The sequence below is a fragment of the Somniosus microcephalus genome, chromosome 2 (assembly GCF_052327205.1).
Source record: "Somniosus microcephalus isolate GS21.2 chromosome 2, FLI_Smic_1.0, whole genome shotgun sequence".
NCBI lineage: Eukaryota > Metazoa > Chordata > Chondrichthyes > Squaliformes > Somniosidae > Somniosus > Somniosus microcephalus.
In genome coordinates this window covers 79,812,176-79,829,108 of record NC_140988.1, presented here as the reverse complement: position 1 = coordinate 79,829,108, position 16,933 = coordinate 79,812,176, and the positions used below count along the sequence as shown (strand labels likewise).

The 16,933-nt window shown below is 43.2% G+C and overlaps 1 protein-coding gene across 10 annotated transcripts in view; it reads right to left on the bottom strand.

Annotated features, from left to right (window-relative positions):
- Positions 1-16,933, bottom strand: part of rapgef2b (Rap guanine nucleotide exchange factor 2b) — a 1,083,630-nt gene that overhangs the window by 810,842 nt on the left and 255,855 nt on the right. For all 10 annotated transcript variants that reach the window (XR_015081639.1, XM_086010726.1, XM_086010745.1 and 7 more), the window contains one exon: positions 16,727-16,810. Coding sequence is in view for 8 of the 10 variants with exons in the window: in XM_086010726.1 (XP_085866852.1) it covers positions 16,727-16,810 (84 nt within the window). In the remaining 2 variants the exon portion in view is untranslated. Of the gene's footprint in view, positions 1-16,726; positions 16,811-16,933 lie in introns of those variants that run through there.

Genomic DNA, 16,933 nt, shown 5'->3' with positions numbered 1-16,933 from the left:
TCCGTGTAGTCGGGACAAGATGGCGGACTCCATAAGGGTGGACAAGATGGCGTCCAAGATGGCCACCCCCACGGCGCGCACGCGGCGGTGGCGGAGTTGGAGGCGGGGTTCCCTCTGCAGACTTTACTGAAATGTCCTTTCTTCCAGCATTTAAAACAGGTGGTGCCCGTCGCTGGGCACAGATGCCTGGGGGGTGTTTGTCCTGGCCGCAGAAGTAGCATTTCGGGCCCCGATGCATCGCGGCAGTAGTGGGGCTCCTGGGTGGAGGCTGGGGCTCCGACGGTGCTGGGCTGGCCTGAGACCTGGGAGGTGAAGATGGCTTCCAAGATGGCGGCCCCCACGGCGCGCACGAGGCGGAGTGGGCCGCGTGGCCTGAGGAACAGGATTCAGAGTTCCTCTGGGCCATATCCAGCGATCGCGCTATGCCCATAGCCTGTTTTAAGTCCAGTCCCTCCTTTTCAAACTCAAAGACAAGAAGTTAAAGGATTCAACTGAAGGCTTTTAATCGCTAAGAACATTGCACGTCATTCCACATCAGATTCGTCTGGCAGAATGACTCATACAGCTCTTGAGACCTTTATATGACAAAAGACAGGGGCGGAGCCAATACACACAATAGGGGAAAAGGGGGCGGTACACACAATACAATGCAGGTAAAACACAGGGGCTGACGAAGACATATATTTCATCACAAGTACTAAGGAAGTGCAGCACGGTCGGAGGTTCTGTCCCTGCCCCTGAACATAGGGGCCCCACAAGGATGTGTGCTGAGCCCCCTCCTCTACTCCCTCTTCAGCCACGACTGTGTGGCTGTTCATGGTTCCAACACCATCATCAAGTTTGCGGATGATACCACGGTAGTAGGCCAGATCACCAACAACGATGAGTCAGCCTACAGGGAGGAGGTCCAGCATCTCGTGAAGTGGTGCGCCGATAACAACCTGGCCCTTAACATCAAGAAAACCAAAGAAATCATTGTGGACTTCAGGAAGTCTAAAGGCGGAAGTCACCCCCCCATCCACATCCATGGGGCTGTGGTGGAAAGGGTGGACAGCTTTAAGTTCCTCGGAGTCCACATCACGGAAGACCTCTCCTGGTCCCTCAATACCTCCTCTCTGGTGAAGAAGGCCCAGCAGCGCCTATATTTCCTAAGGAGGCTGAAGGGATGTAACCTGTCACCGCTGATCCTCTCTAACTTTTACCGCTGCACAATAGAGAGCATCCTGACGAACTGTATCACAGTATGGTATGGCAGCTGTAGCTACTATGACCAGAAAGCCCTGCAGCGGGTAGTCAAAACTGCCCAACGCATTACCGGCACCCGACTACCGACCATAGAGCACATATACCAGAAGCGCTGTTTACGGAGGTCACGGACCATCATCAAAGACCCTACCCACCCCAGCCACAGTCTGTTCGCCCTCCTGCCATCTGGGAGACGTTACAGATGCATTCGCACCCGAACGACCAGATTTAGGAACAGCTTCTTTCCCAGGGCTGTCATCCTACTGAACTCCACAAATAAACTATAAAGCCTGCACATCTGCCAATGCACTTTATTATGGTTATGTTTATGTTAATGTATTACAAGCCAAATGAATGTTGAATGTTTAAATGTCTTAATCTAAATGTACACTCTCGGGAGCCGCAAGCCTACATTTCGTTGTACTGCACTTGTGCACTAACAATGACAATAAAGTTGATTATTATTATTATTTTGGATGTGATGTTAAACCAAGGCGCGGTCTGCCTTCTCAGGTGGACGTAAAAGATCCCCCGGCAATATTTTGAAGCAAAGCAGGAGTCCTGGCCAATATTTCTCCCTTAAGCAACGTCACTAAAACAGATTATCTGGTCATTATTACATTGCTGTTTGTTGAACCTTGTGCGCAAATTAGCTGCTGCGTTTCCTACATTGGAACAGTGACTACACTTCAGAAGAACTTCATTGGCTGTAAAGGGCTTTGGGATGTCTTGAGGTAATGAAAGGCGTTGTATAAATGCAAGTTCTTTCTTCTTTAGTTTTCTTTCTCAGTACTACACATTTATTTTGCGAAAACTGTACCTTTGGATACTTTTTGTAATTATAGCTGCGGGCATTAATTATCCAGAAAAGTGAGTACAGTTGATAAAGAATCCCCACTGACTTGATGAAAAACGCTTTCCAAAATCATTCGTAAAGCAGCGTGAAGTTTAATAATTACAAACAGTATTCAATGGATCAAGGTTATGTTTTTATTCTCAATTATATGGTAAATTGGGTCATAACGCGGAACACACTGGAAAGAGTCTTTCAATCCCAGTTTTATTGAGTATACAACAACAGCTTGTATTTATATAGCACCTTTAACATAGTAAAACGTCCCAAGGCACTTCACAGGAGTGTTATAAGACAAAGAATTTGACACTGAGTCACATAAGGTGAAATTAGGGCAGATGATCAAAAGCTTGGTCAAAGAGGTAGGTTTTAAGGAGCATCTTAAAGGAGGAAAGGTAAAGATTTAGGCAGGGAATTCCAGAGCTTAGGGCCTAGGCAACAGAAGGCACGGCCGTCAATGGTTGAGCGATTATAATCAAGGATGCTCAAGAGGGCAGAATTAGAGGAACGCAGGTATCTCGGGGAGCTGGAGACTAGAGATATGAAGGGGCGAGGCCATGGAGGATGAAAATTTCTAAATCGAGGCGCTGTTTAACCGGGAGCCAATGTAGGTCACCAAGCACAGGGGTGATGGGTGAATGGGACTTGGTGCGAGTTAGGACACGGGCAGCCGAGTTTTGGATGACCTCAAGTTTATGTAGGGTAGAACCTAGGAGGCCAGCCAGGAGTGCATATACTATCAAGAAAACTAAAGCGGGATTAAGGTCACTGAAATGACTTTCTGAACACCTAATAAAAATTAAGACACAGCTACAAATCTGGATACTTTATCCAAACACAAAACAAATAACAGCTCATTGTTCATCAGAGGAGGCAACTAGGTCATACCATATAACAAATACATTGAAATCTTTGGGGGGGAAATTGAGTCGCGCCCCCTTTGGGGCGCTAACCCAAAAAAATTAGCGCCCCTGCGGCTGAAATTCATTGGTAGTGCCCCAAGAGAGAAGCGGGGCGCTACTAGAAGTGCTCCGCCTCCCTCTTGGGGCGTTGCGAGGGAATATCACGGCATTACGTGCCGCAGCGCGTGCACCATGGTACTGCAGGCCTTCCTCCCCTTCTTAAAGGGGAGGGGCCTAGCACAGCTCGACCCTGGGCCCAGCTGGGCCACCAGGGATCGGACTGCCGGCAAAAGAGCCCGGCACTCGAGAAGTCCAGCCTCCCCTTAAATGCATCTTCCGGGATACTCATTTGCAGAAAGTGTTTTGAGAGAAATGCACTGTAAATTGAATTAAATTTCTGTAGTATTTTAAGGCTGATGTTTGATATACCTATCAATTCATCCAATGAAAAGCGACGAGTTAAGAAAGTAAGTATAGGTTTTTATTGGCTAAATAACAGAGCCCACCCTCGTGGGTGATCGGATCCAACAAGGAGGAATGCCAGCCAGTCGACCACCTTTATACCTGGGCAGGTAGGTGGAGCCATGGGCGGAGTCAGCAGTGGTCAGCCCAGGTATAACAGTGTGACAAGAGGCGACCTCGTATAGTGATACAACAGTGTGAACAGTGATAACCATAGAGTAACGATATAACAGTGATAACTATAGTGTAACGATAGTGAACGATAAAAGTGGTTTACCACAATGTTATACTGCACTACTGGTGTGAGATAGGTAACTGCAGTGCGCTTTTTGCAACCAGAAACCCGTAAGTTATACTGAGGGCCGATTGTGACTGAAATCGAAGATGTTAAAAGAACCTGTTTTAACATGAATTTACCGAGCAGTTCCAACAGAGCCCCTTGAGCACTTTGTTAAAGCTTGGCTTGACATGGCACTGGCATTATACTCCATGTGGTGTCAAGCCCAAACAGTGTGACATGGCCTCCATGAGGAAATCTTTCCTACAGTGAAGAGTCAGTATGCAACCTGACTGGATTTATTGACCCCGATTTTAACTGCCCCCACCTGACGGAAACAGGACCTGGGAGAGGGTAGTTAAAATAAAGCAAGCCACTTATCCTAACTGATCCCGCTTCCTTCCCGCTGTGTCCAGATATTAACCTGCTCTTTAAGCAGGCGAGCAGGATACCTGCAGGAAGGAAGCAGGGTCCTGCCTTAAATATGCAGATCAGATCCAATTATGCCATCATGACCCGATCTGCAATTTCAACCCGAGGCCTGAGCCGGTGGCAGTGTCGGCTCCCCTGTCAGGAATGGGATCCTGGACCAGAAGTGGCCCAGAAGGTAAGTTTTAAAGTTATATTTCAGGTTTCATTGTGAGCCAGGAGTGCTCCTTCGTGCCTCACAAGGCTTCTCATGCATCCAGACAGCCTTTCCTCCTCCCACCCCCACACCAATTCTTCCACAGACTTGTCCCTGCTCCCACTGACCGCTGGGGACCCCTCACAAAACCTTTTCCACTTTGCAATACCGCAAAAATGACAGTTTAAGTTATGTGAACAACAGCAGGTTTTATAGATATTTGCAAATGCTTTCACATGGTCATGAGCATTTTCTGTTCCCTTCCTATTTCCTGTGAGATGGTTTATGAACTTGTCAGTAAATTACGCTTTTCCTGGATGCAGTGCCAATTTAGTTAAATCAGATAATCCAATGCAAGATTTGAACAATGTATAATCTCTTATTAAAGTTCAGAGTTATCCAATGACTGTTTTTCTTATTTATTTTTTCTTGGGATATGGGTGGCACTGCCAAGGTTACATTTATTGGCAAGCTCGAGTTGCCCCGAGAAGGTGATGGCCTTTCCCTTGAACCATCTTCTGGTGATAAATGCTCCCACAGTGATATTAGATACGTAATTCCAGTATTTTGATCTGAGCAACAAATGAAGGAATGGGAATATATGTTCATATCAGGATGCTGTGTGACTTGGAAGGGTTCTTGCAGGTGATGGTATGTCGATGACACTGCTGCTCTTGTCCTCGGTCGTACAGGTCAAAGGGCTGGAAGGTGCTGTTGAAGTAGCCTTAGCGAGTTGCTGCAGTCCATTATGTAGCATTTTCAATAGTTACAGTGGGCTAATGTTGGAGGGGGCTGTACATACAGCAGTTACAGTGTGCCAGTGGTAGAGGGCTGTCAACTGAACTTTTGACCATGATAGGTTTAATTCATACTGTATTTGGGCCAAATAAACACAATGTAACGATTTGTTCTTCATAGTTCTAAAATTAAAGGCCCTAGTTCCAGAAGATTCAGTTATAACATTCAATATAATCAGAAAGAGCTGCAACAACATTGGTTTAGTTATCTGCAAGGTCTCATCCAACATAACTGGCCATGAGACACAAGTGGTCTTTGTTTAAACTGCTACATTCATAAAGTTTTAACAAAATTCTTATTTGGCCTGAATTTCAAAAGGTCTCAACTCAAATTGATGGCCGCTTAAGACCTTTGGGGGAAAAAACAGCTTTATGGGGAAAAACCAGAGATGTACAGTATATAGGTTTTACAGTTAGGGTTTGAATTTAAATCTCCTTAAAGACAGTGTTTCCCCCCGGTATGATGACTGACATCACTAGAAATGCCCTTTCCCACTGCAATATCATTCTAATTACTACTTTTAGTTCTTTCAGAAGATTACCATCAGCTGCAATTCATGTGGAAGAAAGTTAGAACAAGGCCATTAGACCCATCGTGTCTGTGCCAGTTCTTTGAAAGAGCTATCCAATTACTCCCAGCCCCCTGCTCTTTCCCCATAGCCAGTGTTCCCTGTAAGGTGCGCGGTCTGCTCCAGACAACCCGCCCTGCCAGCATTCCAAATGTAAAAACCGCACGTGTGGTATTTGAATGGCCCACAGGGCCAAAAGAAATCACATGGAACATAGCCCATAGCCCTGCAAATTTCTCTTTATCAAGTATATATCCAACCCCAATTGGGATCAGTGTGTTGGCATAGAAAATCAAGCTCAATAAAATTGTTTCACTGTGAAATGTCATTAAAGTAAAGGGTATATTGCATACAACAAAAACAGCAGCACTACACAAAAGTAGTAAACAGCAAAAACCTGTATTTTAATTTTACTTTAGTAAATTTGTGAAGTCCTGATTCAATTGAAGTGGGCACAAATCAAATCTGACATCCTGTAGCTATGTGAGACTGCAGACAACATAAATATTGAACCTGTCTGTCCATATGACACATACTTGTGACATAATGTTTCAAGTTTTATGACAGTACCACAACTCATTCCTGATTTATAGTATAATCGCAGACTGAGTTTATTACTAACTCCTAGAAGAAAAATGTGAAATTAAAAAAAGCTTCCTGCAAGTTACAAATCAAAAGTCAGTACGACTTGTACAATGGTGTGAACACAATTTTCCATAAATTAGGATTTAGTTGTGTTTTTTATGCTACATATTAATATAACAATTATATTCTCATGCTTTACATTAAAGTTTCTGAAGCTATAATTATTTGAAGCCATTCGTATTGCAAAACTAATGTTCCTCTATTGAAGTATTTGAACAAATATATAGTATAATATTTAATAAATAACACTCGTCATTTAATACTGAAGAATTGACTCAAAGCCCAGGTGTTCATGAAAAGGGAATGCTTAGCTACAAAATACTCTTCAAAAAAAAAACAAGCCGCAAGGTGATTTTCCATACAAAATGCAATTTTACGTTGGAAAATGGGATAGAAATCAGTGCATATCGTGCACTTTTTTCAAGCAGAGGAAAAATGCATATTACATGTGATTGCTTATATGCAATAATCAAGATTTTGTAGAATAGTATCAATAGTAGATTCCTAGTATCATGTGGGAAAACAGTTAAGCGTCTGCTTCACCAATGTGCGTCAGATATTCTGAGATCCACTAACACTCGTGGCATGTGCCAAAAAGCTAACTAGCTCATACCTTTTGACTTAAAAACTAGTTGCACAAAAACTTTCAGACAACACACTTCAGTGAAAACTCTTGAAATGCACTGCTCTAAAAGGATTTACGAAAGAATTGGCAGATGATTCAAAATCCAATATACTGTAATAGTACTTTGCATAAGTTATTTGTTTTAGTAATCCAGCAGTTGTCCTCTGTAACAGGGCTGCTTAATCAATATTCATCTTGAGAGTCAATTTCTATATTGCCATGGCACTCACAATTGATATGCAATGATGTAACATCAACTCTCGTCAATTTCATCTCATGGAAAGTATTTTGAAAACTATTTTAGAGAGATTCAGCACAGAATTGCAATGACCCTTAAACTTGGCTATATCATCATTTGATAGTTTTTTGTCACTGCAATCCCCCCAAAATCAGTGCTAGAAAATAGCTGCAGTTGTCACAGTATGAGAAATGATTAAATCATACAACTTACAGAAGTGGATTATATTATCTGCCAGCTCATAAGGTTAAGACTCACCTGTGTGATTTTTGTGAGCTTTCCTCTGGAGTGCTCTTTTTATGATATTGGGGCCACTAAAGATAAAAGCTATGGTCATATATTGAACTATGTGTCCAAATGGTACTGTAGAACTATCAACAGGATCATCATTTTTATCCATCTCTAACACTACATATCATTGAACTAAATGCAATTTTGATTAATACATCCAACGAAAGGAGCGTAGTAAAGACAACAGGGGTTTCTAAGACAATAGGGGTGCTCCTGGCTAGATTACAGTCACACTTTTATACCTTTGACAGCCATTAATTCCAGTTATATACATTCTATTTTCGAAAATTCAGCTACATAAGTTTTATATACCTCACCAGAAGTAATCAATGTTTTCATTAGTCACAATGCAAAGTTAATGGATTTACAAAAGGTAAATCGTGCTTGACTAATCTACTGGAATTTTTTTGAGGACGTAACTGGTAAAATAGATACGGGAGAACCAGTGGATGTGGTGTATTTGGACTTTCAGAAGGCTTTCGATAAGGTCCCGCATAAGAGATTAGTATGTAAAGTTAAGGCACATGGGATTGGGGGCAAGGTATTGACTTGGATAGAGAACTGGTTGGCAGACAGGAAGCAAAGAGTTGGAACAAACGGGTCTTTTTCCGAGTGGCAGGCAGTGACGAGTGGGGTACCGCAGGGATCGGTCCTTGGACCCCAGCTATTCACAATATATATTAATGATCTAGACGAGGGAACTAGATGTAATATCTCCAAGTTTGCAGACGACACAAAGCTGGGTGGGCGTGTGTGCTGTGAGGAGGATGCCGAGAAACTCCAGGATGATTTGGACAGGTTGGGTGATTGGGCAGAAAGCATGGCAGATGCAATATAACGTGGATAAATGCGAGGTTATCCACTTTGGTGTCAAAAACAGGAAGGCAGATTATTATCTGAATGCCAATAGATTGGGAGAAGGGGAAGTGCAACAAGACCTGGGTGTCCTTGTGCACCAGTCGCTGAAGGTAAGCATGCAGGTGCAGCAGGCGGTTAAGAAGGCAAATGGTATGTTGGCCTTCGTAGCGAGAGGGTTTGAGTACAGGAACAAAGATGTTTTTCTGCAGCTGTACAGGGCCTTGGTGAGACCACATCTGAGTATTGTGTGCAGTTTTGGTCGCCTTATCTGAGGAAGGATGTTCTTGCCATGGAGGGAGTGCAGCGAAGATTCACCAGGCTGATACCTGGGATGGTAGGAATGACGTATGAGGAGAGATTGGGTCGACTGGGCTTATACTCGCTGGAGTTTAGAAGAATGAGAGGGTATCTCATTGACATTTATAAAATTCTAACAGGACTAGACAGACTAGATGCAGGAAGGATGTTCCCGATGGTCGGGGAGTCCAGAACCAGGGGTTACAGTCTAAGGATAAAGGGTAAGCCATTTAGGACAGAGATGAGGAGGAATTCTTTCACCCAGAGAGTGGTGAATCTGTGGAATTCTCTACCACAGAAGGCAGTAGAGGCCAATTCATTAAATATATTCAAGGAGTTGGGTATATTTCTTAAGGCTAAAGGGATCAAGGGATATGGAGAGAAGGCAGGAACGGGGTACTGAATTTGGATGATCAGCCATGATCTCATTGAATGGCGGAGCAGGCTTGAGGGGCCGAACGGCCTACTCCTGCTCCTATCTTCTATGTTTCTATGTTTAATTACAAGCTTAATGTTTGTAAAGAACTTGTGCAGCTAGCTCGGCTTTTCTTTAATTAAACTACTCAAATTTGGAAGGAAAGAAATGTACAGTACTGACTAAAATTCAGAAAACATCCGTGAAGTTAATCTCTAGTTATTTTGATTTTGTGGAACGACTGACCACCACTATTTCTACCTTTACAATACTTTTCTAGCTGCAGTCTGTTGCTAAACTCTTATGTAAACAACAACCGTGTTTACACTTTTTCAGGGTCTCCATGGCTCTTCCACTGAAGTTATGATGGATGAGCAGGAGAAGCCCCACAGCAATTCATTCGTAATGTTTCAAAGAAACACTTTTGTTGGTCACCCACATTTTAAAATAAATGTAGCACAAGGCAGACACACTTGAATTTTTTATGGTTAAATTCACAAAAGTGTACATGAACACATTTTAAAAAGCAATTGTATATTTTGATTGCACAGCGCTTGTAAAAAGTAGTGTAAAAAGGGTTTGGGATTTTATGCTGCGTGAACCTTCAGAAATAAGCCCCAGACTGCTTGGTATTTCTCCAGCTTCAGTCAGAGGGTGAACACTACTCATTTTGACTGGAATATATCACACGTGTGCTTCAGCCACACATTTGTTGGGCTTCACTTCACAGAGCAGAAATGCATGCTATTGCAATTAATCAAGCCTGCTCATTGCAGGTGGCTCCCGCTCTGCAGTAAGTAGACCCAACAAACAGCGAGCTGGTTCTTTTGAAAATGCACTGTCCTTGTGGTCTCCCGTAGACTGCAATCCAGAATAGCTGAATGTGAGGGAATTTCCAAAATATGTGGATGAGAGTACTCTTCTGGCCACAGCCCATCCTCCAACAGTCATCTGGTATAGAGGGATGATATCTATTGGGCTTGGGTGAGATGCAATATATGACCTTGAGTCAGCCTTTGTGCTTTGGCTGCAGGTGGTTATCCATCTCGCATCATTCCTCCCTGCTTCATGGACTATCTGGGTCTCATTTACAGACGTCCCTTAGGTTTTCTGTTCTGTCTGGAGTCATGAAGGCGAACATGGTGTGCAGGGTGACGGCGAGTCTATAGAACACTACTGGAAGTGGAGGAAGAGTTCCAGGGAATTGTTTCACGTCAAAGTTTGAAAAATATTGAAAGGCTTCGAAGTTAGTACCTCATATGGACATAGCATTATTCGTCAAACTAGAAAATATGAAATTTATTCGTTAACTGGAAGGGTGGCATAATCTGGCTCTCGTGGATTAGCTGCGCCAATCCGATGATCCAGTTTGCCTGCCATCCTCTGAATGTACTGGAGGTGAGTCCTCCCATTGAGTAGGGAAGGATTTGATAGACCTGGTAGAATCTTAAGAGAGGCACAGAGCTTGCTCCAAATTGCAGAGACAAGGGGGTGCTTCTGGCTCCCTGTTGATCTTTTCTGAGGGTGAATAAATGGTAAAGGCATGCAGGGGTTGGTAGAAAGGTCCTGGTATCCATTCTAAACTGTGGGATAGATTTTCCTCTAACATTTGGATGTAAAACATTACAAGCATGCAATCCACCCTGCCTAATTTCCCTCTATGCACTCCACCCACATGATGCTTTACGCTCTAACATTAAAGATAAATATATGCCCCCAAGTGTTTTGTTGGCGAGGGTTAGCAATCTGAGCTACCCAGTGGTAGTGTCTGAAGTGTGAAAGGCCAAATTCCCTCTCTTATTTTGGTAGCTAAAAGCACTTGAGCTCATATTTATTGCCTCTTGCCTATTTAGGTCACATAATTGTAAGTCCTTGATAAGCAGCATTTTAAACAAGTAGTGAGATTATAAAATGATTTAAGCTTTATGATTATAAGATGTACAGTATTAAGCTTTATGAGTATTCCTTTTTTTGTCAAGTTGCCGTTATTGCCGAAAGATATAAGTGTTAATGCTCATCAGATTTTGTAAGGTTCCACTGAACTATCTGCTAAATGAACAGCTTTTGCAAGGGCAAATCACGGCTAGATCTTGTTATTGATTAAAGCCTATGCAAAGCCTATGTCATTGCAAAGCCTATGTCATACGCGAGGTCGAAAAGGAACCGAAGGAGACACCGAGATTGAAGGTGTCGGACAAGATAAGAGAAGTGTCAATATGTGCTACGTGCAGACTTGCTCATTAAGCAAACCTGGCGTGGACAGACACGATTGGACTTTGTTAGTCAAATGATCAGAACTTTGAAGGATAAAAGGAGACTGTTTGACCTGAGATGTAGAGAGAAGGACGACAGTACCTGTAGAGACGGATCCATGCTAGCCAAATGCGCTTAACGTCTCTCTGGTACGCAAGTATTGAGGAGCGGTCCAAAGCCTAATATGCTCTTATCTGCTAGTAAGACAACTGCCGGACCTGATTAAAGAAACAATGGAGACATTGCACGCTACTCTGTCCAGTGACCGAATTTGGTAATATCCTTCAGAACTGTAAATTACTGTCAGTTAATATTAGTCTTTGCCAGCTGTACTGACTTCTGCTGTATACCAATGAGACATCTACCGTTGCCAATATGGAGTCACGTCCAAATCATTAAGCTTGAGGTGGAAAATCTCTTACAAGAGAGAAGGCAGAGGAAAATGTTCATCCTTATCGCAATTACCCTATCCAGGAGCGATAAAGACAAGTTACTTTATCTAGTTAAATCAGTGTATATATCTGTGGACATACTTGTAGGGGTCATACTTGTCTTATTCCTCAGTAGAACTTCTAATGCATAGGGAGCTGAGCCCACTGACGTACACTGTAGATGTGGGGTGAGTACAGGATTTTAATTAGTATATATATATATGTCTAGTTAGGTTAGCCAGATGGGGACAAGGTGGAGGGGTAGGGTAGCGAGTTTTGATGCGATTGGTATATTGAAGTACCTGAAGTCAGACCCTGACTCAGTCCGACTCTCATACTTTTTCAAAACATCTTGCATGAGGAACCTGCCCACTCCTTTAGAGTAGGTGAGTTTGTAACCAGAGTTCGAAAATACTTTCAATTCTTTGAAAGATCCTGAGGTGTGAACTGGTTGGGTTGGTTACATACAATAGTATTTCACCAGTATACACCAATAATTTGTGTTCAATTCTTCCTGCCTCTACTCTGCAGATGTCTGGTTTCACAATTACACGTCGTCAGGGGTTCTTTGGTCAAGGCAAAGAGGAGGGGAGGTAGGGGACATATTTGTCTTATTCCTCAGTAGAACTCCTAATGCATAGGGAGCTGAGCCCACTGACATACACTATAGATGTGGGGTGAGAGTACAGGGTTTTAATCCACTTTCTGAATTTGTCACCATTCTCTCAAGTGTCTTGTAGAATCTTACAGCACAGGAGGCCATTCAGCCCATCGCGCCTGTGCCGGCTCTTTGAAAGAGCTATCCAATTAGTCCCATTCTCCTGCTCTTACCCATAGCCTCGCAATTTTCTCCCCTACAAGTATTTATCAAATTCCCTTTTGAATGTTACTATTGAATCTGTTTCCACAACCCTTTCAGGCAGTGCATTAAAGATCATAATAACTCACAGCATAAAAAAAATATCATCTCATCTCCTCTGCACCCTCTAAAAGGCCTTGACATCCTTCCTGAAGTGTGGTGCACAGAATTGGACACAATACTCCAGCTGAGGCATAACCAGTGATTTATAAAGGTTTAGCATAACTTTGTTGCTTTTGTACAGTATGCCACTATTTTATAAAGCCAAGGACCCCATATGCTTTTTAACAACCTTAACATATGGAGGAATTTCCACTCCACCCAGTCAAATGTTTTTTCTACATCTAGGGAAAGCATCAGGGCAAGCATGTTGGTGCTGTTGGCATTACACTACAACGAAAACCCACTTGTTGGTGCCCCTCAAGGGGTAGTCTTGTATTAATGCAGTTTGGTCTACATGGATCACCCATCTAGTCTGGAGGGCAGGATTGTGATCAATATTTTCTAGTCAGCACTGTAAAGAATATAGGTCTGAATGTAAAAGCACTGGATGTGATCTTTCCCTATTTATGTATTAACTTGATTGTGGCTTCCTTAAAGGTTTCTGGGAAAGTCGCTGGTACCTAGCAGAGAATTTTCAGTTGTAAAGAAGTAACTGGAAGGGGTTAGCTATCAAGCCCTGAGGCTTTCCCAGACTGGAGACTATTTACCACCAGATAGAGCTCACTGATTGAGACGGAGACATTAATATGTGCTTTCCCGGAAGAATTGGGGAAGGAGTAGGTTGGGCCCTTTATTTTTTATTAATCATTATATCACATAAATGAAGAACTTAGTTATTCATAGAATCATAAAGCACAGAAGGAGGCCATTCAGCTCATCATGTCTGTGCTGGCTCTTTGAAAGAGCTATCCAATTAGACCCACTCCCCTGCTCTTTCCCCATAGCCTTGCAAATTTCTCTTTTTCAAGTATATATCCAATTCCCTTTTGAAAGTTACTACTGAATCTGCTTCCACCTTTCAGGTAGTGCATTCCAGACCGTAAGAACACGCTGCATAAAAAAAAATTCTCATTTCCCCCTGGATTTTTTCCCCATTATCATAAATCTGTGTCCTCTGGTTATTGACCCTCCTGACAGTGGAAACAGTTTCTCCCTATCTATTCTATCAAAGCCCCTGATAATTTTGAACACCTCTATTAAATCCCCCCTTAACCTTCTCTGCTCTAAGGAAGCAGAGAAGGTTAAGGGGCGATAAATTATCTTCTGCCACCTTTCCTCCTATAGTTTTACCATGTTTTTTGTTGAAGACCATTGTCCCCATTCTTCTTTCTCCCTTTTTTTTAGGGAAGTAGGTGAAACTTAATGCAAACACATGTAGAGTACTGAAGTGTGGCACACATAGCAAGGGAAATTGTGCAACATGAATACTCCTTGAATGGTATTGAAATAGTAAAGGATAAAGTTGAAAGAGACCTTGGAGACTTTGTAGATTCAAATCTCAACGTCCAACTAATGCGGAGCAGCAATCAACACACCCAATATAGCTACAACAGTAGAATAGAAAACAGAAACTTATGATGAAACTGTGTAATGCTCTGGTCAGATCATCTGATAGATCCTTGGGGGACTCCAGGCAGTAATAGTGCAGGAGCTGAAAGAGAAGCTATTGAAGGAGATTCTCTGGCTACGACTGGATAGATAGGAATTGAACCAGGTGAGGGCAGTCCCATCCAGCTGGACAACGGAGGAGAGGCATGGAGGAGGATGGTGTGGTCAACCATGTCAAAGGCTCCAGACCAGTCGAGAAGGATGAGGAAGGATAGTTCACCATGGGAACAGTCACATAGGATGTCATTTGTGACTCTGATAAGGGTCATTTCAGTACTATGGCAGGGGCGGAAACCTGATAGGAGGGGTTGAAACATGGAGTCGCAGGAAAGATGGGAACAGATTTCGGAGGCGACAACACGTTCAAGGACTTGGGAGAGGAAAGGGAGGTTGCAGATGGGGCAGTACTTTGCAAAGACTGAGGGGTCAAGGGTGAGTTTTTTTGAGCGGGGGAGGAAATTGATGACGGCAAATTTGAAAGGGAGATAAAGAGTACCTGTGGAGAAGGAACCGTTAGCAATATCAGCTAACATGGGGTCAGGAAGAGAAGTTGCGTGGTCAGCAGTTTGGTGGAAATAGGGTCAAGGGAGCAGGAGGTGGGTCTCATGGACAAGACGAGCTCAGGGAGGGCATGAGAAGAGATAGGAGAGAAACTACAGAAAGATGCGAGTTCAAGGCTAGGGCAGGGGGGAACCTTGGGGTTAAGTTTGACTTGGTGGGCTTGGAGAAGAGAGGAAAGCGGCAGAGACAGCTGAATGGGTGGTCTCAATCTTAGTGGCAAAGAAGTCCATGAGCTCCTCACACATTGTTGGAGGTGACAGTGGAGGGGGCAGGGAAGAGAGGTTTAAGACGACGGTTGGTAGCAGAGAAGAGAAGCCGGGGGTTACCTTTACATTCCAGGATGATCCTGGAGTAGTAAGCACTTTTGGCAGAGGAGCGCAAGACCCAATAGTACTTTATGTGGTCCAGCCAAATCTGGCGATAAATGGTTAACCAGTCGTCCACCATAAAAGTTCAAGTCTGCGTCCCTTGGATTTAAGGAAGCAAATTTGGAGGCTTTAGTGGGGGAGAGAGAGAGGAGTTGACTAGGGGGAAGAGAGTAAGTGTTTTAACGAGGACAAGGGCTTCAAAGGTGATGGGGAGATTATGATTGAACAGAACCAGTAGCTTCAGAAATGTCGTGGTGAATGGAGGGCCAAAGGCTAGCCAGTTGGCAATTTGAAAGTGCACTTGTAAGTGAACTTGGGGAAGAGTTTTTTTTCCCAGGGGCAGACACAAAAGGAAGTGGGGGTTGGGAGGGAGAAGGGGGTGTGAATGGAGAGGGTTACAAGGAAGTGACCAGAGATGGCCTTATCTGTAATTGACACAATGGGAGTAGAGGCGCTTTGTGAAATGGCGAGGTCAGGGGGGTGGCCATGACTATGGGTAGGCTAATTCATATGAAAGGAGATGTGCAGGCAGGACAGGAGGGTAGTGAACTCAGAGAAGAGAGGGCAAAGTGAGTTGAGATGGAGGTTGAAACCTCTGCAGGTGAGAAGTCACTCGAGGCTGAGGGAAGAAAGAAGTGAAGATATCTTGGTAAGAAACTTCACATGATCCTTGAGTGGGTGGTAGAGAATGAAGATTTTAAAGGAAGCGAGGGGGATGGAACAAAGCAAGATGCTCAAAGGAGGAAAAATTACCAGAGGTGCAGGGAAAAAGAATAAGGTGAGATTTAGTGATAAGGGCTACCAGGGCGGTTTGGGTGGGGCAGGTGGTGGAAGGTATAGCCATGTGGGGAGGCTTCTATAAGAGTGTCATCACCAGTGTGCCAAGATTCCGTCAAGGCCATGATGTCAATGCAATCATCCACAATTAGGTAATGGATGGCAAAGGCCTCATTCACAACTAAGCTGACATTCTGGAAGAAAATGCAGAGAGGGGCGGCGATAGCTGATACGCTGGCAGAGAAAAACAGGGTCAGTGGGGAGAGGGGGTGAATGAGACAGGAAGGAGGTTGGCAGGATTAGCTCCCAGGGGGTGCACTGGGTAGGAAGGTAAGCGAGAGTAGGATGGGCCAGTTGGGGTTGCTTCTCGTAAGGAAGCAGCGACGAGTGCCTCGATGGGCCCTTTTGAGGCTGCTGAGAGTGTTTTTTTAAAAATATAAAATAAAGTTTTCATATCATTTTATTTAAATGTATAATAAGTGCCTTGATACACCCTTCAACAATACATATAGCAAGTAATCACTTTTCAGTCTATTAAAAACTTTGCCATGCATTTAACTATCATATCAATGTATCATATGCTAATAAATGTAATAACAGCATTTCAAACACAGTAAATTACAAATACACAATGTATTTCATATGCTGGAATTGGTTGCCACATAACATGCACAGCAATTATAAAATTCAATATTCAAATAACTAATGCTCAATATAAAACACTCATCTATATCCAATTTTGTAAAGTTTGTTTACTGCACACATACCTGCTTCTGGGAAGAAACATGGACTCCTTGATGAATACAGAACCAGACAAGAGTATGTACCAACAGGTGCCAATATCATCAGGGCTAGAATAAAGAGGAGAAAAATGAGTAACACAAGTGACAGAAAATGGGAATAAACTACAACAAAACTAACTGCACTGATAAATACGTAAATCTACATGTAAATAAACCTGTAGAATCAGTATA